This window comes from Muntiacus reevesi, chromosome 3, assembly GCF_963930625.1.
Source record: "Muntiacus reevesi chromosome 3, mMunRee1.1, whole genome shotgun sequence".
Classification (NCBI taxonomy): Eukaryota; Metazoa; Chordata; class Mammalia; order Artiodactyla; family Cervidae; genus Muntiacus; species Muntiacus reevesi.
In genome coordinates, this window is record NC_089251.1 from 112,822,927 (window position 1) to 112,849,103 (window position 26,177).

Here is a 26,177-nt window from a genome sequence, read left to right on the forward strand (position 1 = left end):
TGAGCCACCAGGGAAGCCCTAACTAAAGAGCTACTAGCATATAATTAGATACTGTTGAGGATGTATAATCCTCATGTATAATTAAGAGTAAGAATTGGAGAACTTTCTGATTCTAGAAGTGACAAGTTTTCATTGGTGAATAACATCTCAGATTTGGGAATGAGATAAGAAACTTCATCAATATTTCCTAGAGGACCAAAATTGAAATCATAGGTTTTACAGAATTTAACTCCAAAAGAGACAACTTCAAATTCCAGTGGTTCCTAAACCACTGGTTTAAAATCAAAAGATCTCCCTGGAGTACACAGGTTCAGACCCCAGTCAGAGAATTGAGGTCTCACATGCCTCAGGGCAACTAAGCCCATGGGCCACATCTACTGAACCTTTGCGTCCTAGAGCCCATACTCCACAACAAGAGAAACCACCGCAGTGAGAAGCCCCTGCCCACCGCAGCTAGAGAAAGCCTGTTCGCAGCAATGAAGACCCAGCACAGGCAAAAATAAATAAATAATAAAAAGTAGTGCTTCAAAATAAAAAAAGAGAGGGGCTTCTCTGGTGATCCAGTGGTTAAGACTTCATGCTTCCAACGCAAGGGATACAGGTTTGAGCCCTGGTTAGGGAAACTAAAATCCCATGTGCTACAATGCATGACCAAAAAGTAAAAGTTTAAATAAATAAGTAAAAAGAGGGGAATCAGAGTCATATGGGAAGCATTACAAATATTTATATATGTATATGTACACACATACCCATATAAAATCTCAGTCCTTAAAATCAGAATCTTTATTAATATATTTGAGGATCTGTGTTAACCCATATGCTGAAGGAGCAGATCTGTTTGGGAGTCACAAAAGCGGTCCAAATGTTCATTTTACACAGTCTAACTAAGCTTTTTTGTGGTGACAGAACTTGTTGGCATCAAAGCTAGTCTCCTGTTTATTGGCACAGTCCCTTTTTACATTGTAATATATGTATTAACACTTTCAGTGTGAAAAATGTTTCATAAACAATCAGTTAAGCAAATGAAATATCAAAGCTTTGAAAATTTTTTTCTTTCTTTCTAGTGTAGGGGCTAACATAAACTAAGACCAAAAACAGATCTGTATAAACAGGATTGGGTGATTTAACGTAGACAAAACTCTTATTTATCTCCTTTGTAGACGACTGAGTCAGAGACCAACACCAGAAGAACTAGAACAACGGAACATACTACAGCGTGAGTCCACATATGGAAATGAAGTTGTGTAGATTTTATTTGTGTATTTCTGACTTTAATATACGTAACAGAAAAGAGAAGCATTTTTCAACAAGGGCCGAGCAGAGAGTATTCCAGCCAAGGAAGGAGTATTCATAATTTTTCCCCCTGAAGGAATATAGTTCCCCAAGTGTCCTATACAGAAAATCATTATGATATTGTTCTGTGTACTGGAATGCTCCAGGAAATTGTATTTTAATAGTCTCATAGTATCCTGCACCTACCTTGGGCATTTGGCCAACCCAGTGTTTGAGTACACCAGTTGACAAGAAAATTGTCTTGAGTTCCAGAGTTAGTATTTATTCTGACTTGGAGCCTGTAAAAATTATCTGTGTGTAATCACTGAAAAGTTAGATATGCCAATTGCCATTCTGAAGTAATATTCTTTGTTTCTGACTATCAAATGTAGCTAAAAATGAAGCTGATCGTCAGGCAGAAAAACGAGAGATTAAACGTCGGCTCACCAGAAAGGTATGCTCCGCCAGTGTTCAGTCTCAGTCTGTGTCTGGTATGTGAAGGACCTGTTTGACTGGAAAGAAATGAATTTGACTTGAATTGCCATAGATTTCTGTGAAAATAGAACACATGATGAAAATATAGAAAACAATACAGCATTATAAGAACTTTTTTTTTTCTATTTTAACTACTTAAAGAAAGCTTGGCACAGGAAGGTGTTCAGTAAATATTTGCACAAGTTTTGACCTTTTCTTTAGTAGACCTGGAATTTTGGTATCAACTAAAACCTGCGGAAGTATGGAAACAGTAACAGGAAGCGTGTGTAGTGTTTGATTTTGCAAGGCAAACCGGTCATATTCTAATGAGAGAAACAACTGAATTGACCCTTAGTTACACCTGAAAAGTGTGAAAAACCCAGTAAGATTTTCTCATTGGTCCCAAATCAGGGTAGAATCATTTCTGTCGCAGGCTTGTTTTAGCCATTAAACTCTGGGATTAAGCCATTGTTCCTTTGCCTCCCTCATTATTATTATTAGTTGGTAATTACCTCCTGTAGATTCTTAGAATTGGTCTGAGTTCTGTAGATATTTTTGAAAATGTACAGGAATCCCCAGGAAAGCGAGAAAACATGACATCCTCCTCCTGATTTTTCCTACTTCTTCCCTTCCCCAGGACCAGAGGAATTATCCTTGATAGATTGCGGGTGGCTAAAAGGCTGTCACAGGACTTAAAGACTTCAGATTGAGCAGGTTAACTGATTGTTCAGCCTTAAATCTTACTTTGTTACAGAATCTGGTATCTTGGGCATTACTCATGTTGAAAGGAAATTCACCCTTAATATCACTCATTAATAGATACTGCTTTCATAATCAGTGTATTCACCTTCTAGTGATTAGATATGAATTTGTAGCCCGGACCCTTTTGCTACCCAACATGTGATCCACAGACCAGCAGCATTGGCATCACCTGGGATTTGTAAGAGCTACAGAATCTCAGGCCCCACCCCAAATCTGCTTAGTCAGAATCTACACTTTAACCACATCCCCAAATGGTTTGTGTGCCTGTTAAAGTTTGAGAAGCACTGGTTATACTGGTTTAATAGCAATTCTTGGTTCTAAATCTTGACTGTGCATCATGGAGTTTAAAAAAACAAACAAATTCTGATACCCTGATACCCAGAATCTCTGAGGATGGACCCAGGGATCAGTCGTGTTTAAAGGTCCCAAGGTGATTCCGTTGTGCAGTAAAAGGTTGAAGCTCTGGATTAGAGGCAGTTTGAATGCATGACTGATGCCTAACTCCTGGCATAGTGAACTGACAGCCTCCATTTCTTTCAGCTCAGTCAAAGGCCAACTGTGGCTGAACTACTTGCCAGGAAGATTCTGAGGTTTAATGAATACGTGGAAGTAACAGATGCTCATGATTATGACCGGCGAGCTGACAAACCTTGGACCAAACTGACCCCTGCTGACAAGGTATCTGTCATTTGTCTGTCTCTCTTTATTTGAAAGATACAAGACATCAACTAGAAGGGGAAACCATAAAATTTCTACTTCTTGTATAATGTTAACTGTCTAAGATACAAAATACCAAGAGGTACAAACTAAAACTCATACTAAGGACTTCTTCACCAAAACTTACAGAAAAGAAAATCCCTGCTGTATTGCAGGGTACAAAAAGCTGCAAGGAAATAAAGCATATTTTTTAACAGGAGTTATGTTTCATTGGAGGGAGTTTGAATGGTATATTTTAGTAATCACCCATATTTCACTTTTGTAACAGGGAAAGCATTTTTACATGCTGTGGAGACTGTAAAAGCTACAGTCTCTCTTTTGAGCTCTTCAAGGGTTTTGATTTAACTGGAGATCTCAGGTTTATTATGAGACAGAGGTTGTCAGGAAGGCGATGTGTGTCAGGCTCAGAGCCGCACGCAGATCTCTGTGTTCACGGGACCTCTTCCCTCCCTCTGGGTTGCCTGGTTAAGCACAGTGGAGGCCAGATGACAGAGCACACTCCTGCTGTTGTAGCGGACAGAAGATCTGAGATGTTCTTGTTTCTACTCTACAGGCTGCCATAAGGAAAGAGTTAAATGAGTTTAAAAGCTCAGAGATGGAAGTTCATGAGGAGAGTAAACATTTTACACGGTAAGACCTAAATACTGGAAGCTAAGTAGAACTCCACCAAAAAGCAAACAAGGCAGAGTTGTTCAGCTTGAAAGGATTCTAAAGACATAGTTAAAAGAACAACACTTGGTGTTAATTGTACAAAGACTATGTGAAGAGAAAGAGATGAGAACTAAGAGGCATAGTTCATGCCTTTCGGAGTATGGTATTTTATATCTTATTACTTGCAGTAAACATACCAGGTGTGTTCATATCCCCATTTTACTAATGAGGAAATAGACTCAAAAGGGTTAAGTAATATGCTTGACTTGCACGACCAGGATGTGGGAAAAGGAATGAATGACTAAAAGCAGTTGGGTGCTCTCTTTTGTGCACCTGACTGTCCCAGGTTACAGATGCGGGATGGTTGCTAAGCTGGAAAGGAAGCTGCCCGCTCTAGTTTCAGCCCTTTCTAGCACAGTTGATCTTACCAGTTTACTGTATAAACATCATGAAAAAAGCTACAAAGCAGCCAAGAAGCATTTTGATTTGGAATTACTGTTGTGATTAAGGCCCCAGCCCACATATAAAGACTCAGGTAGCCTCAAATGGAATCAGTAGAAGTGTCTAGGTGATCTCAAAACAATGATTAGAAGAGACTCAATGAAAGAAGGTATGATGACAATTACAGTTTGCTATAAAAAGAAGGAACAGGCAAAGTTGGAAGACAAAATATTAAACATTTTTCAATCAAAATACAGAACAAATGGTTATTTTAACTACAGAATTTTTTCGTACTGAACTATGACAGAATTAGAGAAGGCAGTTTCTTTGAACAACAGTTATGTCATTCCGGGCACTGTAATATGACCTCAAATAACAAGCCATACTTGTCAGTAAGGAGATTATAGTCTAAGCTGGGAAGTGATCTGTGTACCACTGTGTACAGTCAATATGATAAATGCCTCAGTCATACTGAGGGCTGAATCTGTTGGGTTTCATGTCCCAACTCCACCATTTCCTGCCTGTGTCAGTATTAGCTATTTTTAGTAGTAGTAGTAGTAAAGTGCCATAGTGAGCAACAGTACAAGAAAGTCATAAAGAATGTGATGTTTAGGCTACATCTTACATTATGTGAAAGAATTCATTTGCATGAGAAGGAAGGAAGGGGGCTTCCCTGGTGGTCCAGTTGTTAAGGATCCACCCGCCAATGTAGGGGGATACAGGTTTGACCCCCGGTCTGGGAAGATTCTTTGTGCCACGAGGGCAACCAAGCCTGGGGCCGCAGCCACTAAGCCCAAGCTCTAGAGCCTGTGTTCTGCAATAATAGAAGCCACCGCAGTGAGAAGCCCCCGGCTCGCCACAACTAGAGAAAGCCCATGCACAGCAGTGAAGTCCTAGCCCCACCATAACCACCATAAATGTTTTATTAAAAAGAAGAAAGGAAAAAAAAGAAGAAGAAAGGAAGGAAGATTGTAAGCAAACGTGCCAGCTTTTTGTGGGACTTTGAGAGGCAGGAAACTCTGCTCTTTGTAACAGAACATGGAGCTGGAGCAGAGGACGGACAGGGGCAGCATGGTAAAGTGAGACTAGCAAGATGGGTTATGGTCAGGTCCTGGAGAGCTTTAACTCTGATGTGAAGATGTTGGAACCTCTGGAGTTCGTGTATTTGGGAACAAACCCTGGTGGAAGTTTGGAAGGGGATTTGGAAGAATGAAGAGACCAGCAGCAAGGAGACCAGTTAGGAAGCAACTGAAATAGAGTGAGCATGCTACTAGTGCAAACCAGGGAAGATAAATTTGAAAGACATTTCATGCATAGAATCAACCAGATTTGGCAATCTCTTGATTCCAGGGACAAATTAAAGGAAGTAATTGAAATGACTCTTCAATTTCTAACGTGATTTTTGAGGACTGATTAGTCTATAAGGAGTTCAGTGAAGTTTAGGACATTTATTTAGTAAATATTTATTCAGCACCCACTACGTGATAGATACAGTGCTAGGTGCTTGGGATATAGCAGAGAATAAGGTAAAGTCCCTGTCCTTAAGGAGCTTTTATTCTCAAAGAAGAAGACAGACAGTGAACAACTAGAAAGTCAATTATATATGCTGAGCCTATGACACATTGAAGGGAGTTGCCTAGAAAACAGTTGGCTATTCAGCCTAGAGTCCCGGGAGAAAAAGAAGATATAAAGATTCAAGTCTACGAGAAAAGATAGTGGTTCTTACGGAGAAAAGTGCTTTATATTTAAATGATGGACAGAAGAAAATGAATCAGGAAAGCAGATTGAGGAAAAGCAATTGAAAAAGAAGGAAATCTAGGGCAAACATAGTGTTACAGAAGTCAAAAGAAGTTTCAAGAAGAAAAGAAGATGGTCAGGAGTATCAGATGCCACAGAAATGTCAGGGTTAGAGTGGAGGAGAGGCAGTTTTTTTTTTTTTTTTTTTTTTATTAGAACATAACATTTCATTACTTTTAAGATAATACAGTTGACCTGTGAACAATGCAAAAGTTGGGGTGCCCACAACCCTCTAAGCAGTTCAGTTGAAAATCCACATATGATTTATAACTGCCCTCCCTATATGTGGCTGCTCTGTATCCATGGTTCCATTTCCTATACATCCTATTCGATCATATAGTTCTGTGGTATTTACTACTGAAAAAAATCTACATAAAATTGGACTTGTGCAGTTGTTGGACCCTGTTGTTCAAGAGTCAACTGTCATAGCAAAGCAGTCTACAACATCTGGTAACTTGGCTCTTTCTGATCATTTGTTTTAGCTACCACCGTCCATGATGCTGAAGTTTGAGAGAGAATCTAAACAACCCCCCAACACAGGGCCGCTTCTTTGTGCAGAGACACACGGAGGGGACTTTAGCACTTCCCAGCACATCCAGGATTGAGTCCTCTAGGCTACAGCTCTGGGGTGAACAGCACTTCAATGAATGTAGCTTTTCACTGGAATGGGTTCTCATGTGCTGCCTTGGGCAAAACAGAACGTTTTGTCAGTGCTTTTGAACCTTGTAATATTGCAGCATACCTGAGGGGTCTTCCCTCAACAGCCTCAATGTTCTGGGTCACTTGCAGGTTCCAAGTTTTATTGGTTGAACCTCGCCCACGATGACTGCCTGTGCTAAAGGCACAGTTTGCACCATTGGCCTTACCAGCCCTGTCCTGTTTGAGACCCACTGGTATAGATGCTAAATTCTAGCCGTCACATCCCGTTGGTGATGGGGGAAACCTGTGGAGGCCCCCAAGCTTCGGGGAAAGGGGGCCATCTCCAGGGAGAAGCGCGTCAGCCGAAAGCACTGCACTGTACTTTTGTAACACGGCAATACAGTCCTCTTCAGGCAGCCCACCCGGGAGACGCTCAGGACCTGACATTTCCTTCTTTTGGCACAAGTCATTCTGACTTGTATTTTTTTTTTTAATCTTAAAGAAATGATGGGAGCTTAACATTTTTCCTATCTGTTAAACAGGCTTGAGCTGCAACTAGATTCCAAGTTGGAAAAATGAGACAGCATATATGTTTTCTATATATAAAAACAAAACCAAAAAAGGGCCTTTACATTAAGGCCAACTTGGCAAAAGACTGACTCATGGCTCAAGTTGTTCAGACTGTTGTATTTTTGTTGTACCAGATGATAACTCTAAATCATTCTAACCAACAGATGCATTCTCTCCCCTAAAGCAGAGTTGCAACTCTGCGGGAGCACTCGTGTGCTGTCAGCCCCCACAGTCCAGCCAGACTCACAGCAAGGTCCTGGGGGTGTGGGGACTAGACAGAAAAAGGTCCTTGGAGAAGCAGTTGGGAGGGGCGAGATCATGGCCCACCGCTCCTGTCTGTTCCTCAGTCCTGTCCACCCTCTCCTGCTGCCCTCTTCCTCTTACCTCCCAACACTGACCCTCCTGCTTGCCCTGTCTGGCAGCTTGCACCTCACTCAGCCCTCCTCTTCCAAGCTGCAGCCAGTGCAGTTGGTGCCTGGGCATCGGCTCAGCCCCCACACCCTTTTATATGTGTAATATATATTAATATGATTTCCTGAAACAGACGATTCAGTTGCTTTCTTTGAATTTTTGTTGAAAACCATATGCCTTACTGTGTCCCTCTAATTCCTATCCATTCTAAGTGGAAGGGGAAAAAAGTTTCTATTAAACTGATGAATGTGGCTTTTTCCCCTGAATGTTCAGAAAATTGTGGCTATTTTATAGATTTCTTCTGACTTCTTCTGCCAGTCCTTGTCCTGTATGTACTCTTCCAGTAGATTTTTCTCTGTTCCTCCTTTTGCGTCCATGTAAGATTTGCTGAAGAATCAGAATATCAGGTCAAAACAAAGCTAAAGTGACCTTAAAAGGTAGTATGTTCTCTCCATACGGGGAATAGGGAGGTGTTTGGATTTTTCAGTAACTCTCAAGTGCTTTATGGTTGTGGAGATACACTGCGCTTACATCCCCTGCAAGCTCATTGACGTTCGGGATGACTGAGGGAAGATAAAGAGATGATTCTACAAAGTTGTTAGAACACACATTAAGTGTTAATTTCTTCTAACCTTTCTATCTTGTTGGTTTGGAGACTACTTGGCTTTTGCCAGCATCCTCTGTGGCTTCAGATGACATTTTTCACACCCCATTCGCTCCCTTCCTTTCCCTTAATGTGCCAAGCTTGAAACAGGATTTGATTTCCTGAGCTACTTGTTCACTTCCTATGTGCCACCAAGGAATCTAATTCATCTTTCATCTCACTCATGTTCTTTTGAAACAAGATACTTTGGGAGTCAAGTCCTTTCAGGTGTTTATATAAATATATAAATATATATATATAAAGTGGATTTTGTGTTCTCCTTCCATGTAAGTAATAATTCACAATCATAATGTAAAGAAGAAATAGAAATCTGTTGTATTGTACTTCAAGATGCTTCCCTTATGTACAGAATCTCCTTGTAAAATAAATAATTGCATTGTATATTAGTCTTCCTATCAATATTAATTATTAATGTATTTTAGAATTAAAAAGGACAAATTATATTATTTTGGTATGTAGTATTTCATTTTTCTATTCTACCTCATTCCAGAAGTTTGAAGGTAGGTTAAAAATGATTCCTCAGAGACTTCCCTGGCAGCCTAATGGTGTAGACTTCCATGCTCCCAATGCAGGGGCACAGGTTTGATCCTGCTCAAGGAACTAAGATCCTGCATGCTGCACAGCACAGCTGAAACGGGGGGGAGGGGAAGTCCCTAAAATACTGCTAAACATCCTAAATGAGAAGTAAATGAGGGAGAAAAGTTATAGAACATTAAACGTAGCCAGAGATGAAGGTCAGTAATGTTTGTGTCTGTCTGTTTAAATTGTTCAGTTCAGTCACTCAGTCGTGTCCGATTGCAACCCCATGAACCCCAGCATGCCAGGCCTCCATGGCCATCACCAACTCCCGGAGTCCACCCAAAGCCATATCCATCGAGTTGGTGATGCCATCCAACCGTCTCATCCTCTGTCGTCCGCTTCTGCCCTCAATCTTTCCCAACATCAGGGTCTTTTCCAGTGAGTCAGCTCTTCTCATCAAGTGGCCAAAGTATTGGAGTTTCAGCTTCAACATCAGTCCTTCCAATGAACACTCAGGACTGATCTCCTTTAGGATGGACTGGTTGGATCTCCTTGCAGTCCAAGGGACTCTCAAGAGTCTTCTCCAACACCACAGTTCAAAATCATCAATTCTTTGGCGCTCAGCTTTCTTTATAGTCCAACTCTCACATCCATACATGACCACTGGAAAAACCATAGCCTTGACTAGATGGACCTCTGTTGGCAAAGTAATCTCTGCTTTTTAATATGCTGTCTAGGTTGGTCATAACTTTCCTTCCAAAGAGTAAGCGTCTTTTAATTTCATGGCTGCAATCACCATCTGCAGTGATTTTGGAGCCCAGAAAAACAAAAGTCAGCCACTGTTTCCCTATCTATTTGTCATGAAGTGATGGGACCAGATGCCATGATCTTAGTTTGCTAAATGTTGAGCTTTAAGCCAACTTTTTCACTCTCCTCTTTCACTTTCATCAAGAGGCTTTTTTTTTTTTTTTTTCCCAAGAGGCTTTTTAGTTCTTCACTTTCTGCCATAAGGGTGGTGTTACCTGCCTATCTGAGGTTTCTCCCTCCCAGCATGCGGTTCTCCCAGCAGTCTTGATTCTAACTTGTGTTTCTTCTAGCCCAGCGTTTCTCATGATGTACTCTGCATGTAAGTTAAATAAGCAGGGTGACAATATACAGCCTTGATGTACTCCTTTTCCTATTTGGAACCAGTCTTGTTCCATGTCCAGTTCTAACTGTTGCTTCCTGGCCTGCATACAGGTTTCTCAAGAGGCAGGTCAGGTGGTCTGGTATTCCCATCTCTTTCAGAATTTTCCACAGTTTATTGTGATCCACACTGTCAAAGGCTTTGGCATAGTCAATAAAGCAGAAATGTAGAAAAGGAATAAGCTTCAGAGTTGAAAGCCAACTGTGAACCCCACACTATATAGCTCTAGATTTTCTTAATCCCACCTAGTTTGGGAGGTAAGTAAAAATACACTCATTTAACCAGTGAAGAACTTTAGAGGTAAAGTTACCTCCCCAAAGTCAAAGCAAATTATGTAATCATCCTTTACATAATATTCAAGAAAAAGCAAGTGCATCCTGACCAATTGTCCCTAAAGGGACTTACTGTATATGAACCAGATATAATTAGGCCTTAGGCTGACATCACAAAAACAGGACATTTTGTAGCTCATGCATTCCACTCTGGCAAGCAGCCCAGTTTCAATCCAGGTGGCCCCACCTATGACTCATTTCCTACTTTTCACTTCAGAGGCTGGTCTTGATGAGCATACCACCCTTTACCTAGGGTTAAGAGAAACCATGAGTCACAACTGCTCAAGTCACTGGGCTCCACCTGCTCCCATATCTTCCTTCTACTAGCCCTCCAAAGAGACCTCAAACTGCCATTACCTTCTTGAGGTCATGTGTTGTCTCTAGAAGTGTTTGCAGCAGTTCACAACTCAATAAAAAATGAGGTTAACAACAACAACAAAAACACGCACCTCATTTATGGACCTTACTCACTACCTCTACCGCCTACTTTATCAATTATCAGAATTAGAGATTATAATATGTTTGGCATCCCAAATGTGAAACTGATATTACTATGTTCAGCATTCCAAATCTGAAACTTTAGTTATTGCTATATTTGCAAGTTCCTCTCTTCCCTTGCAGGTTCAGAATTCTCTACCCCAGAAAAGTCTCAGTTCCTTTATCTCCTCGTGCCTTATTTACCACTCAAGTTGGAAGCCAGCATAATTTAACAGGACTTTATAACCTCCAATCCATCCTCCAATATTGCCACTAGAGTTACCTTTCTAAAAGGCAAAGACACTCATAGCAATCCTTTTATTTCAAAACTTACTAGCCCCTAGGACTTCCCTGGCGGTCCAGTGGTTAAGAATCAGCCTGCCAGTGCAAGAGACATGGGTTCAATCCCTGGTCCAGGAAGATTCTGCATACCTTGGAACAACTCAGCCCGTGTGCCACAACTACGGAAGCCTGAGCACCCTAGAACCTGTGCACCACAACTAGGGAGTAGCCCCTGCTCTCCCAAGTAGAGAAAGCCTGAGCCCAACAGTGAAGACCCAGCACAGTCAAAAAATTTTTGTAAATTAAAAAAAGAAAAAGAAAAACCTTACTGCCCCTTAGATACCTACAGGATAAAATTTAAGCTTTTGCCTGGACTACAAGATATTTTCTATTCAGCTCTTGACTACTACTCATGCTCATGAGAAGTCCAGGCAGTTCTCCTTTTGATGTTCCTAATCAAGCTGACCCCTTACCCTTCCTGGGAGACCACAGACCCGCCAGTTCCCCAGCCGGGAATGCTGTTGTCATTTGCACTTCACCCTTCTACTATTCTTCTACAACCTTCTGCTATTCTTCTACTAAGAATCTGCCTGCAATGCAGGAGACCCCAGTTCAATTCCTGGGAAGGGAAGATCTGCTGGAGAAGGGATAGGCTACCCACTCCAGTATTCGTGGGCTTCCCTTGTGGCTCAGCTGGTAAGTGAAGTGAAGTGATGTGAAAATTGCTCAGTCATGTCTGACTTTGCAACCCCATGGACTATACCATCCATGGAATTCTCCAGGCCAGAATACTGGAGTGGGCAGCCTTTCCCTTCTTCAGAGGATCTTCCCAACCCAGAGATCGGACCCAGGTCTCTCACATTGCGGGCAGATTCTTGAGCAGCTGAACCACAAGGGAAGCCCTCAGCTGGTAAAGAATGGCTCAGATGGTAAAGAATAGGCCTGCAATGCAGGAGACCTGGGTTCAGTCCCTGGGTCAGGAAGATCCCCCAGAGAAGGGAATGGCAACCCATTCCAGTATTCTTGCCTGGAGAATTCCATGGACTGAGGAGCCTGGTGGGCTACAGTCCATGGGGTCTCGAAGAGTTGAACATGACTGAGTGACTTAACACTTTCTTCTACTAGTCCTTCAAGTTTTAGCTCAAATTTTAACTCCCCAGGAAAACCCTTTCAGCCTTTAGCCAATTTTTCAATTGCTCTATCCTCAGAATACCATATTTATGCCATACATCACTTATCAAGTAGTAGGATAATTTGCTGTCATGTCTATTTCCTCCGTTGTGAGTTCTCAAGGACAGAAAAAGTAGTTCATCAATTTCCAGTGTCTAGCACAATGTTTAGCACATTGTCATATTCACTATGGAAATATTGAACAAGTGATTGAAAAGCAACTGAATACTCATATCACCAGAAAAGTAGCAGAATTCTTTGTCTTTCTTCCTCTAAACCTTTTTGTTTTATGACTCCTTCATAATTTAAGGTGAAGTCACTCAATCGTGTCTGACTCTTTGTGACCCCACGGACTGTAGCCTACCAGGCTCTTCCATCCATGGGATTTTCCAGGTAAGAGTACTGAAGTGGGTTGCCGTTTCCTTCTCCAGAGGATCTTCCCCATCCAGGGATCGAACCCAGGTCTCCCGCATTGTAGGCAGACGCTTTACCATCTGAGCCACCAGGAAAGTTCTTCATAATTTAAAACATTACGCAAAACCCCAAAGAACTGTTGTATCTGTAGGTGATATCTATTGATATTTACTGTACTAAAAACTGAGAAAATTTAAAAATATTTATGATACATTTCAAAATAATACATTACATTAATTGATAATATATTTGTATTAAAATAACTATTTTTAAAAACAGAGAAGAGTGGCATTGTTTTGCTCAAAATTTTCCAAGCTAAGCTTCAACAGTACGTGAACCGAGAACTTCCAGATGTTCAAGCTGTATTTAGAAAAGGAAGATGAACCAGAAATCAAATAGCCAACATCCACTGGATTATAGAAAAAGCTAGAGAATTCCAGAAAAAACATCTAATTTTGCTTCGCTGACTATACTAAACCTTTAACATGTGGATCACAACGAACTGTGGAAAATTCTTCAAGAGTGGGCTTCCCTGGTAGCTCAGCTGCTAAAGAATCTGCCTGCAATGTGGGAGGCCTGGGTTTGATCCCTGGGTTGGGAAGATCCCCTGGAGAAGGGAAAGGGTACCCACTCCAGTATTCTAGCCTGGAGAATTCCATGGACTGTATAGTCCATGGGATCACAAAGAGTCAGACACAGCTGAGCGATTTTCACTCACTTACCTGCCTCCTGAGAAATCTGTATGCAGGTCAAGAAGCAATAGTTAAAACCAGACAGGGAACAGTGCACTGGTTCCAAATTGAGAAAGGAGTACGTCAAGGATGCATATTGTCACCCTGCTTCTTTAACTTATATGCAGAGTACACCATGAGAAATGCCAGGCTGGATGAAGCGCAAGCTGGAACCAAGATTGCCAGGAGAAACATCAGTAACCTCAGATATGCAGATGATATCACCCTTATGGCAGAAAGCAGAGGAACTAATAGCCTCTTGATGAAAGTGAAAGAGGAGAGTGGGAAAAGGTGGCTTAAAACTCGACATTCAAAAAACGAAGATCATGGCATCCAGTCCCATCACTTCATGGTAAACAGATGAGGAAACAATGGAAACAGTGACAGACTTTATTTTCTTGGGCTCCAAAATCACTGCGGATGGTGACTGCAGTCATGAAATTAAAAGATGCTAGCTCCTTGTAAGAAAAGCTATGACAAACATAGACAGCAAATTTTAAAAGGCCCCTCCAGTCAAAGCTATGCTTTTTCCAGTAATCATGTATAGACGTGAGAGTTGGGCCATAAGGAAAGGTGACCGCTGAAGAATTGATGCTTTTGAACTGTGGTGGTGGAGAAGACTCTGGAGAGTCCCTTGGACTGCAAGGAGATCAAACCCGTCAATCCTAAAGGAAATCAACCCTGAATATCCACTGGAAGGACTGAGGCTGAAGATGAAGTCCCAATACTTTAGCCACCTAATGGAAGAATTGACTCACTGGGAAAAAACCCTGATGCTGGAAAAGACTGAAGGCAGGAGGAGAAGGGGACGATAGAGGATGAGATGGTTGGATGGCATCATCGACGCGATGGACATAACAGTGAGTAAGCTCCGGGAGTTCGTGATGGACAGGGAAGCCTTGTGTCCTACAGTCCTACACGCATTTGCTGTAACCTGCACGGAAATAGCAAACCACTCCAGTGGAGCAGCAGCACGCTCCTTCAAGGTGTGCGGGAAGACTCTAGTATCGCGAGATGCGGCTGACACTAGTTAGGGGCGTTAACCTGCAGTGGGTTCCCAGAACCCATAGCGAAATTCTAATTCCCTAACTGCGCATGTCACGGCGCAGGCGCAATAGATTTTTCTTGACTTCCGCTGGCTCCAGAGGCTATAAATACCGATTCCGTGCGATTCTAGGGTCTTTTCGAGAGAGACTCTCGTCCTACCCCGTTGTTTCTAGGTGAGTCGTAACAACTGACCGCTTCGAGGGAGCTTCATTTGCTATAGGATCGGCCAGTATGCCTTTTCTGTAGGAACCGCACTGTTTAGAATGATTCCGAGTCTTCGGCGTTCGTGCCCACTACAGCTACTCGCAAAAAACGGGGTGGGGTAGGGTTGTCGGGCGTGGGTCGGAGAGGCCTCGCGCGCCGCCGGTCTTAGCCGTAGCTAAGCGGTACTGGCGACGGAACTCGAGGGCCAGCAGGACTACCGCCCTCCACGCCGAAAAACGTAAGTGCGCAGCGCCCTCATTTCCTTATGCGCCATTATGCCGCCTCCTGGCGTGTTACTGTCTTGAGTTGAGTTGCAGACAGGGTATTTGATTTAGAAACGGCTCAGCTGCCACTTAGTTTTTCTTTGGGGGTAATGTTTAATTTTGGATGATAGACTTTTGGGTCCTTAACTGTATAATCGCCTTAACTGCTTGCATTTGCTACTTAAAGTACTGTGACCAACGTGGATACCCCGGGAGGTCACTCTCCCCGGGCTCTGTCCAAGTGGCGTACGGGAGCATAGGGCTCTGCCCGGTGATGTACAGTCCCTTTCCACAACGTTGGAGATGAAGCCGGGCCTTGAGTCTGCGCCTGCATATTCCTACGTCTTCTCAGAGTCCTGTGGACAATGACTGGGGAGAAAAACCATGCAGGAAACAGCTCTCTAGAGCAATCTATCCGGATCTGGTTTGCTCCGAAGTGAATTTTTTTTTATTGTTTTAACCTGTTTTGCTGTGCAGTTGGGTTAAGTTTTTCCCTCTTTTGCAGCATTTCGTTTAGGATTCCAAATACAGCTGGATTTGAGGTGAGTAGATCGACGAATTACTTTTGGCCTATCGGTGTTTGCTTTTTTTTTTTCATTTTGTTCCACGAAATTGATTTTCACATCTCATGATGGAGAAAATTTTTATATTGCAAATGGGATAATTTTGACAAAATGATTTAACCAAAGTCAGCAAAGTTTCGTGCCTGAGCTGTGTAATGGGTGTATCTGCTCAGTCCGGGAGAACTAAGGATTCGGGTCTATGATATTAGAAGTGAAATTGGGCATATGCTCCAGCATACTTAGGAAAATAGTCAATAGCTAACAAGAACTTGGAATTTGTGAGAAGCAATTGATAATCCTGTGGACTTTGACTTGGTTCAGGTATAGGTGGTGTATGAGATGAAGGGAAATGTAATCTCTTCAATAGTGGTACAGTAATTCTGCCACATTCCAGCCTTTCTGTGAAAAGCGTTGTAGACTTGTTACACTGCGCTACAATATAGCCGATTCCATGGAGCTTACAGTACTGTATAGCCCATTGTTTTAGCTGAGTGCCTAGGCTAACTTCAGTTTAATATTTTGATGCTGTTCAGATATTCCAACGTGGATACCCCAGGAGGTCACTCTCCCTGGGCTCTGTCCAGGTGGCGTACGGGAGCATAGGGCTCAGCCCTGTGATGTACAGTCCCTTTCCACAACGTTGGAGATGAAGCTGGGCCTTGAGTCTGCACCTGCATATTCCTACAGCTTCTCAAGAGTCCTATGGACAATGACTGAGGAGACAAACCATGCAGGAAACATCCAGTATACAAAAATTATTAAAGTGAACTAAGTCTGTACAAATGAATCTAATCCTTTTTTCTTTTATGTCATTTTCAGGAGAGAAGAGCCTCACCAATTTCTCAGTTAGCAAAGCTTTGGAGTCTGTCTTTGACAGGGAGATTAGTAAAATAAAACTTAATTCTCCAGCCAAGAATACTGGAGTGGAACCCATTCCTTTCTCCATGGGGATCTTCCTGACCCAGGGATTGAACCTAGATCCTACTGCATTGCAGGTAGATTCTTTACCTTCTGAAACACCAAGTAAAGTGAGTAATACCTTAATTGAAGATAAACCTGGGAGATTTGGAAGTGTATAGGTATATTTAACCCCTGGAACTGTACCTTAAAACCCAGCAGAGTTACAGTGTTCTGTTGCCCAGGCATTTACTGAAATTTACAAGAAATGCCAGAGACCATATGGGCAGGTCTTAGAGAGTATAGTGACCTGGAAGCCTCAAGAGACCTTTTCAGGTTTCCTATCTGGTGAAAACTTGATGTAATGACACTAAGATACTGACCTCTATCAGTCTTAAAAGTGTAAAGTAGGTGCTCATGAGAATCTGCATGTCTTAAAGAAATCCATCAATTTCTAATGTAATTGTGAACTTTAATAAAGATGACTTTATATGTATTTGTGTGATTTTTGGGGGGTTTTATATGTGTGTTTTTTGTTTTTGTTTTTTTTTTGGTTACATTCTGCTGGTAGAGTCTTAGTCCCCTGATTTTGATCAAACCCAGATTTCCTGCAGTGAAAGCAGCCAGGGAATTTTGTGTGAGTGTTCGGTGAATCAAACTTCCTGTTCAAGCTGTGAATACCTGCTAGGTTTTGCTGTAACTGAAGGTCTTGAGCTCTTGTGGTAAATATTGGCATTTGTGTACTACTACTATTGGGAAATGCATTCATTGTTCAGTTAGCAAGTCCTGTCCAATTCTTTGTGACCCCCATGGACTGCAGCACACAGGCCTCCTCTGTCTTCCACTGTTTGCCAGAGTTTGCTCAAACTTATATCCATTGTGTCGGTGATGCCATCTAACCATTTGATCCTCTGTTGCCCCATTCCTCTGCCCTCAGTCTTTCAAATGAATATTCAGGGTTGATTTCCTGTAACATTGACTGGTTTGATCTTACTGGCCACGGGACTGTCCATCTCATGTCCATCACCTTAGTTTGAAGGCATCATCAACCTTTTTTATGGTTTACGTGAATACTGGAAAAACTAGCTTTGACAATGTGGACCTTGTTAAAAGCTTGAGTTAGTCTTTTTTTTTTTTTTTTTTGCTGGGTTGAGAATTCAAAGGTGGTAGTCTATCACCAAGTTTTGGACTCTTCAACACCCTATGGACAATAACCTGCTGGGCCCCTCTGCCCATGGAGTTTTCCGGGCAAGAAAACAGATTGCCATTTCCTATTACAGTGGATCTTAACCCAGGGATAGAACCCACGTCTCACGTCTCCTACATTGGCAAGCAGTTTCTTTACCACTATGCCATCTGGGAAACCCACCTGTGTAAGGGATTATACTCCTCTAAACTTACAGGTGTTGAGAGGTCATACTCTGCTCCTCTGTCAAAGGGATGTGCTTGAGTCACAATAGAACTTTGTCAAGCTCTCTTACAGGCTGCAGCATTATGGGAAAGAGACCATGAAGGATGGGGACTAGTGGGGAGCCTTCTAGAAGGTAGAGTAGATATTCATTGTGGCCATAAAGGGAATTTTACAAGATGGGCAGGTGGAATACCTTGTTTAGAAGCCACTGGGGTCCATGTATAAGGGAATTTTTTAACTTGGGTTGTGGTACAAACAGGAATGTTAAGATTCAATGCCAAGAGGGTAAAGGATAGGTCATGTCTTGGACTGCCTCCCTAGATTCCTCCATCCTCCACTATCTTCCATTGGCTCAAGTTCTTGTCCATTAAGTATGGCTCACTATACAAGTTATTACCTAAACAAATAGCAACACTTCTACTGCTTACCTGTGCCAGATTCAGATTCAAAGTACTTGGCATATGTTAGTCACAACGGTATTAATCTGACTGCTTTTACGGGGAAACCCAGAAATAATTACCCAAATCTACAACAAGGAAGTGAACTGGTACTCTATTTGTATCCCCAGGGTTGGCCCTGTGTCCAGTTCACATTTTGGCCTCATTCCCACATAAATGCTTTTGGATGGTAGATGCACAATAAATCTGAATAGTGTTTTTAGTATAAATTCTCAGGGTAGGGCAGGGTTCTAGGTGGGATTTCTTCCAGTATCCAAGTGTCATTTCAGTCGTCCAGTCGTGTCTGACTCTGACCCCGTGGACGGCAGCATGCCAGGCTACCCTGTCTGTCACCAAGTCCTGGAGCTTGCTCAAACTGTCAAGTCCAAGTAATGCCATCCAACCATCTCACCCTCTCTTCCCCTTCTTCAATCTTTCCCAACATGAGGGACTTTTCACTGAAGCAAACCTGTCGGGAAGTATTTAGGTCACAACCTTTCTGCTAAACTTCAGGCTGCAACACACCTTCCAGTAGACTAAAACAGGTTCTTCTGGCTTTTTTCTGCATGTAGGCCTTGATAGTCATATCAGCTGTTGCTAAACTGAGACTGCTTTAGAATCCTAATACCACTTGTAGTCCCTGTATCTTGGGCAAGCTGCTTAACTTATTGCTGCCTCAGTCCATGTGCTCTTGCACAGAATGTATGCATACGTGCTCAGTTGTGTCTGACTGACCCCATGGGCTGTAGCCCGCCAAGCAAGCTCCTCTGTGAGATTTCCCAAGCAAGAATACTGAAGTGGGTTGCCATTTCCTTCTCCAGGGGATCTTCCCAACCCATAGATCAAACCCATGTATCCTACATTGACAGGCAGATTCTTTACCAACTGTGCCACCTGGGAATCATGGGGACATTAAAAGTACCTACTTTTTGGATTTGTATGGAGAGTTATTGTTAATGTTTGTAGAAAACTTAAAGTCTGCTAAGTACAATGAACCTGTAGGAAGATTCTCTGACTTAAAAGCAAATGAGGGACTTCATAAAGTGAAGTTTGTGTGCAGCACTTTAACAGCATCATCTTTAGGGAGTTGAGATAGCTCAGCTGGAATTCCATCACCTCTAGCTTTGTTCATAGTAATGCTTCCTAAGGCCCAACTTGACTTCACACTGCAGGATGCACCAAAGGTAAATTAGATACTAAATCAAGCTCTATTTCACTCGGACCCCTACCTATCCAGGAGAGAAAGGGGGAGATGCAAGGAGTAGTACCCTCCAAGATCAGCTAACTAGGAAATAGAGCAAGGATTTGAACCCATCTCCAAAACTGTATCAGGATATCCTACTAACTTTGAACAAGGCGGTGTGGTAAGGTATATACATTCCTTCATCTAATACTCCATGCATCCCTGTAAAGTAGGTACAGTGTTTGCACATTTTGCAGTGGGGACTGAACTTGGTGTTGAGGAACATGCCCAAGTTCTATAGCCAGTAAGTGGCAAAGCATGCATCTGAGCAAGAAAGTTGACTGCAGAACCTGTAAACTACATCATACCATGCCTTGGGAAATGTTAGCTGTTTTCACCTTTTGTATTCAGCTAATTCGTACCCATTACACCACAAAATCTGTCTCAGTTGTAACGAATTATAAATCTGCTATTGTACCTGGGTCTACTTGACTCTGGAAAATATCAATACTTAGATGTTACTTTGCCAACAAAGGTCCATCTAGTCAAAGCTATGGTTTTTCCAGCAGTCATGTGTGGATGTGAGAATTGGACTATAAAGAAAGCTGAGCGCCAAAGAATTGATGCTTTTGAACTGTGGTGTTGGAGAAGACTTGAGAGTATCCTTGGGCATCAAGGAGATCAACCAGTCCATCGTAAAGGAAATCAGTCCTGAATATTCATTGGAAGGACTGATGCTGAAGCTGAAACTCCAATATTTTGGCTACCTGACGGGAAGAACTGACTCATTGGAAAAGACCCTGATGCTGGGAAAGTTTGAAGCTGGGAGGAGAAGCAGATGACAGAGGATGAGATGGTTGGATGGCATCACCGACTCAGTGGACATGAGTTTGAGTAAACTCTGGGAGTTGGTGATGGATAGGGAGGCCTGGTGTGCTGCAGTCCACAGGATTGCAAAGAGTCAGACACGACTGAGCAACTGAACAGAGATAGACGTGAGTGCAGTTTCCTAGGGAGTGAGAGCCTTTCCTGGCTGTTAACCTCTGTCTTTCAGCACTTTCTGTCTTTGTGTACATCTTTCCCTCTGATGGATGGGATCTTAGTTCCCCAAGCAGGGATCAAATCCAGGCCCCCCATGCAGTGGAAGAGTGGAGTCTTAACCACTGTACTGCCAAGGAAGTCCCAGAACTTGTATCTTTATGAAGATATCTGACATTTGATGATGATTTGCCACATGCTAGGCATTCTTTAAGCTTTAAAATAGCACTATACGTGCAAGGACTTTTTTTTATATCCTTGTTATAGAAAAGACAATCAAGGTTAGATTAGTTGCCCAAAGTCACACAGCATCTTTAGAGTCTGAACTCAATCACCATCCTTACCTCCCTTTCCCCTAAGGACCCAGAACAGCTTGTCTTGAAAGGGGGGTGGGCACCTTGAGCAATTCCTCATGGTAACATTAGTATCATTCTACTGTGAGTATTTTTTACTTGATGTCCATCTAACCTACTAGATGAGTTATCCTCAAAGAATGGGCTGCTTGGCACATAGCAAACACTTGTTGATGACTTTGTTTCTCTGTGTTCTGTTTCACTGGTTTCTGTTTTGATCTTTATGATGTTCCTTCTTCTGTTTCCTGGTTTCCTAATGTAGAAGCTGAGGTGATTAATTTAAGACCTTTCCTTTTTTTCTAGTACAGGCACTTCATGCTATGAGTTTCCCCTAAGTACTGCTCCGACAATATTCCACAAGTTCTGCTATGTTCTCTTTCCATTTAAATCCGTTAAAAATACTCTCAAATTCTGCTGTGATTTCTCCTTTGATCTGTGGGCTACTTAAAAGTACATGTTAATTGTTTATATTTTTGTTTGTTTAGGCCACGCCACAGGGCTTGCAGTTTCTCACCAGGGACTGAACCCAGGCCATGGCAGTGAAAATGCTGAGTCCTAACCACTAGACCACACAGTCAAAGGCTTTGGCATAGTCAATAAAGCAAAAATACACGTTTTTCTGGAACTCGTTTGCTTTTTGATGATCCAGTGGATGTTGGCAATTTGATCTCTGGTTCCTCTGCCTTTTCCAAAACCAGCTTGAACATCTGGAAGTTCACGATTCACGTATTGCTGAAGCCTGGCTTGGAGAATTTTGAGCATTACTTTACTAGCGTGTGAGATGAGTGCAATTGTGCAGTACTTTGAGCATTCTTTGGCATTGCCTTTCTTTGGGATTGGAATGAAAACTGACTTTTTCCAGTCCTGTGGCCACTGCTGAGTTTTCCAAATTTGCTGGCATATTGAGTGCAGCACTTTCACAGCATCAACTTTCAGGATTTGAAATAGCTCAACTGGAATTCCATCACCTCCACTAGCTTTGTTCATAGTGATGCTTCCTAAGACCCACTTGACTTCACATTCCAGGATGTCTGGCTCTAGGTGAGTGACCACACCATTTGGGTCGTGAAGACCTTTTTTGTACAGTTCTTCTGTGTATTCTTGCCACCTCTTCTTAATATCTTCTGCTTCTGTTAGTCCATACCATTTCTGTCCTTTATTGAACCCAACTTTGCATGGAATGTTCCCTTGGTATCTCTAATATTCTTGAAGAGATCTCTAGTCTTTCCAATTCTGTTGTTTTCCTCTATTTCTTTGCATTGATCGCTGAGGAAAGCTTTCTTATCTCTCCTTGCTATTCTTTGAAACTCTGCATTCAAATGGGTATATCTTTCCTTTTCTCCTTTGCCTTTAGCTTCTCTTCTTTTCACAGCTATTTGTAAGGCCTCCTCAGACAACCATTTTGCCTTTTCACATTTCTTTTCCTTGGGGATGGTCTTGATCCCTGTCTCCTGTACAGTGTCACAAACCTCCGTCTATAGTTTATCAGGCACTCTGTCTATCAGATCTAGTCTCTTAAATCTTTCTCACTTCCACTGTATAGTCATAAGGGATTTGATTTAGGTCATACCTGAATGGTCTAGTGGTTTTCCCTTCTTTCTTCAATTTCAGTCTGAATTTGGCAATAAGGAGCTCATGATCTGAGCCACAGTCAGTTCCCGGTCTTGGGAAAACATCTATTTCTGCTTTATTGACTCTGCCAAAGCCTTTGACTGTGTGGATCACAATAAACTGGAAAATTCTGAAAGAAATGGGAATACCAGACCACCTGACTTGCCTCTTGAGAAACCTGCATGCAGGTCAGGAAGCAACAGTTAGAACTGGACATGGAACAACAGACTGGTTCCAAATAGGAAAAGGAGAACGTCAAGGATATATATTGTCACCCTTCTTGTTTAACTTACATGCAGAGTACATCATGAGAAATGCTGGGCTGGAAGAAGCACAAGCTGGAATCAAGATGGCCGGGAGAAATATCAATAACCTCAGATATGCAGATGACACCACCCTTATGGCAGAAAATGAAGAACTAAAGAGCCTCTTGATAAAAGTGAAAGAGGAGAGTGAAAAAGTTGGCTTAAAGCTCAACATTCAGAAAACTAAGATCATGGCATCTGATCCCATCACCTCATGGGAAATAGATGGGGAAACAGTGGAAAGTGTCAGACTTTATTTTGGGGGGCTCCAAAATCACTGCAGATGGTGATTGCAGCCATGAAATTAAAAGACATTTACTCCTTGGAAGGAAAGTTATGACCAACCTAGATAGCATATTAAAAAGCAGAGACATTGCTTTGCCAACAAAGGTCCATCTAGTCAAGGCTATGGTTTTTCCAGTGGTCATGTATGGATGTGAGAGTTGGACTGTGAAGAAAGCTGAGCGCCAAAAAATTGATGCTTTTGAATTGTGGCGTTGGAGAAGACTCTTGAGAGTCCCTTGGACTGCAAGGAGATCCAACCAGTCCATCCTAAAGGAGATCAGTCCTGGGTGTTCATTGGAAGGACTGATGCTGAAGCTGAAACTCCAATACTTTGGCCACCTCATGTGAAGAGTTGACTCATTGGAAAAGACCCTGATGCTGGAAGGGACTGGGGGCGGGAGGAGAAGGGGACAAGAGAGGATGAGATGACTGGATGGCATCACCGACTCAATAGCCATGAGTTTGAGTAAATTCCAGGAGTTGGTGATGGACAGGGAGGTCTGGTGTGCTGTGATTCATGGGGTCGCAAAGAGTCGGACACGACTGAGCAACTGAACTGAACTGAACCACTAGACCCCCAGGGAATTCCAAAAGTCTATTTTTCAATAATTAGGAGTTTTCCAAAGATCTTTCATTTATTTGTTTCTACTTTCCATTGTGGCCTAAGTATATTCTTTGTTTGATTGAATCTTTTTAAATTTAACAAGACTTTTTCTATAACCCAGTACAGCCTATATTGGGAATTGTTTCATGTGCACTCAGGAGGCATGAATATGTTACTGTCTGAAAAAATTGAGGAATGTGAAGAAAGATGAAGTATTCTGTAAATGTCCATCAGTTCAAATCGATTGAAAGTGTTGTTCAAGTCTATCCTGACTGGTTTTCTTCCTACCTATCAGTAATATTGAGAGTAAGCTATTGAAATGTCCACCTATCTTTGTGGATTTGTCTATTTCCTCTAGAAGTTCTGTCAGTTTTTGCTATATGTATTTGGGACCTCTGTTATTAGTTGCATATATTTAGGATTGTGCATTTTGATTTTCTCCTTTACCATAGTGAAAGTACCTTCTTTTTTAAAATTTTTAATTGGAGGATAATTGCGTTACAACATTGAGTTGGTTTGTCATACAACAACGTGAATCAGCCATAAGTATACACATGTCCCCGCTCTCTTGAACCTCCCTCTCACACCCCACCCACCCAAACCCACCCCTCTAAGTTGTCACAGAGAACCAGGGTAAGCTCCCTGTATTATTCAGCAACTTTCCATTAGCTATCTATTTTACATATGGTAATTCCCAGGTAATGGAAATGATAAAGAATCCTCCTGCCAATGCAGGAGAAGCAAGAGATGCAGGTTAGATCCCTGGGTTGGGAAGATCCAGGGAGGATCTTGGAAATGGCAACCCACTCTAGTATTCTTGCCTGGGAAATCCCATGGACAGAGGAGCCTGGAGGGCTACAGTCCATGGGGTTACAAAAGACCTGGCAACTAAACAACAACAATGTGTAAGTTTCAAGGCTCCTCTCTCAGTTCCTCCCTCTCCCTCCCCGGCTGTGTCCACAAGTCTGTTCTCTATGTCTGCAGCTCTATTCCTGCCCTGCAAATCGGTTCATCCGTATCACTTTTCCAGATTCCATATATATGCATTAATATACGATATTTGTTTTTCTCTGACTTACTTCATTCTGTGTAACAGACTCTAGGTTCATCCACCTCACACCAACTGACTCAAAAGACCTTCTTTATTTCTATAATACTCTGCTCTAAAATTTACTTTGCTATTAATATAGCTGCTCCAGCTTTCTTTTGACTAGTGTTACCAGAGTCTCTTTTTCTGTCTTTTTACTTTTAATCTATTTGTGTAGAGTTGACCCTTGAACAACAAAGGGGTGCGACTGTATTGGCCCTCCATATCTGTGATTCTGCAACTTCCAGTTTAACTAACCTTGGCTTGTGTGGTACTGTAGTACATAGTTCATATTTATTGAAAAAAATCTGAGTATAACTGGACCTGTGCAGTTCACAACTGTTGTTCAAGGGTCAGCTATGTTTGTTTATGTTCAATGTTTATTTCTTGTAGGCAGTGTGTGGTTTGGTCTTGCTTTTTCTATTTATTATGACAATCTCTGTCTTTTATTTGGAGTGTTCAAACCACATTTATTTTTATTTTTTCTTTTATTATTTTTGTCTGTGGTGGCTCTTCATTGCTGCACTCAGGCCTTCTCTAGTTGTAGCGAGCGGGGGCTACTTGTTGTTGCAGTTCGAGGGCTTCTCATTGCAGTGGCTTCTCTTGTTGTGGAGCACAGGCTCTAGGGCACTAGGCTTCAGTAGTCGAGGCTCTCGGGCTCTAGAGCACAGGCCCAGTAGCTGTGGCATGCAGGCTAAGTTGCTCCACTGCTAAGAGCCCACGATCTTCCCGGACCAGGGATCGAACTGCCATCCCTTGCATTGCAAGGTGAATTCTTAACCACTGGACCACCAGGGAAGTCTCCAGACCACATTTATTTTTTATCACACATCTGTTGGCTTATAGTTTATAGGTTTATAGTTCGAACATTTTTTTAGCCATTATTTCTTCATATATTTTAAAAAACAAAAAGCATTTTATTTATTTATTTGGCTGTGCCGGGGTCTTAGTTATGGCATGAGGGATCTTCGTTCCCTGACCAGGGATTGAACCCTGCCCTCCTGCATTGAGAGCATGGAATTCCAGCCACTGGGCCACCAGGGAAGTCCCCTCTTCATATATTTTTATTCCCAGTTCTCCTATTTTCAGGGTCTCCAGTTACCTGTAGAGTAGGCCACTTATTAAAGTTATTCCATAGTTCACTCATACTCTTTTCACTTAAAAATTTTTTCTATGTTTCATTTTGGATGGTTTCTTCTGCTATGCATGAGGTTCACTAATCACTGCTTTTCCAATATCTAATCTATTATTAATCCCATCCACTATATTTGTCATCTTAGATATTATCAAGAAGTTTACTTTGGATCTTTTTATATTTTCCATGTCTACTTAACTTTTGGACATATGGAATACAGTTAGAATAACTTTTAATATCATTCA

At 42.0% G+C, this 26,177-nt stretch overlaps 2 protein-coding genes and 2 non-coding genes across 11 annotated transcripts in view; all 4 read left to right on the forward strand.

The window, feature by feature from the left end:
- PHACTR4 (phosphatase and actin regulator 4) overlaps positions 1 to 8,842 on the forward strand; it is a 101,017-nt gene extending 92,175 nt beyond the window's left edge. For all 7 annotated transcript variants that reach the window (XM_065930188.1, XM_065930190.1, XM_065930193.1 and 4 more), the window contains 5 exons: positions 1,161 to 1,216; positions 1,665 to 1,726; positions 3,049 to 3,186; positions 3,779 to 3,855; positions 6,597 to 8,842. In XM_065930188.1, coding sequence (XP_065786260.1) covers positions 1,161 to 1,216; positions 1,665 to 1,726; positions 3,049 to 3,186; positions 3,779 to 3,855; positions 6,597 to 6,612 — 349 coding nt within the window. In that variant the 3' untranslated portion in view covers positions 6,613 to 8,842. The remainder of the gene's footprint in view (positions 1 to 1,160; positions 1,217 to 1,664; positions 1,727 to 3,048; positions 3,187 to 3,778; positions 3,856 to 6,596) is intronic.
- Positions 8,843 to 14,679: 5,837 nt separating this feature from the next.
- Positions 14,680 to 26,177, forward strand: part of RCC1 (regulator of chromosome condensation 1) — a 34,224-nt gene continuing 22,726 nt past the window's right edge. The window contains exons 1-3 of one of the 2 annotated variants that reach the window (XM_065930202.1): positions 14,680 to 14,998; positions 15,529 to 16,581; positions 21,391 to 21,946. The gene's annotated coding sequence lies outside the window, so the exon portion shown is untranslated. The remainder of the gene's footprint in view (positions 14,999 to 15,528; positions 16,582 to 21,390; positions 21,947 to 26,177) is intronic. The other variant, XM_065930197.1, reaches the window with a different exon arrangement.
- LOC136165754 (small nucleolar RNA SNORA73 family) lies at positions 15,219 to 15,422 on the forward strand. The gene has a single exon (XR_010662736.1). It is a non-coding gene; the product is annotated as a small nucleolar RNA SNORA73 family (small nucleolar RNA).
- Positions 16,125 to 16,329, forward strand: LOC136165755 (small nucleolar RNA SNORA73 family). The gene has a single exon (XR_010662737.1). It is a non-coding gene; the product is annotated as a small nucleolar RNA SNORA73 family (small nucleolar RNA).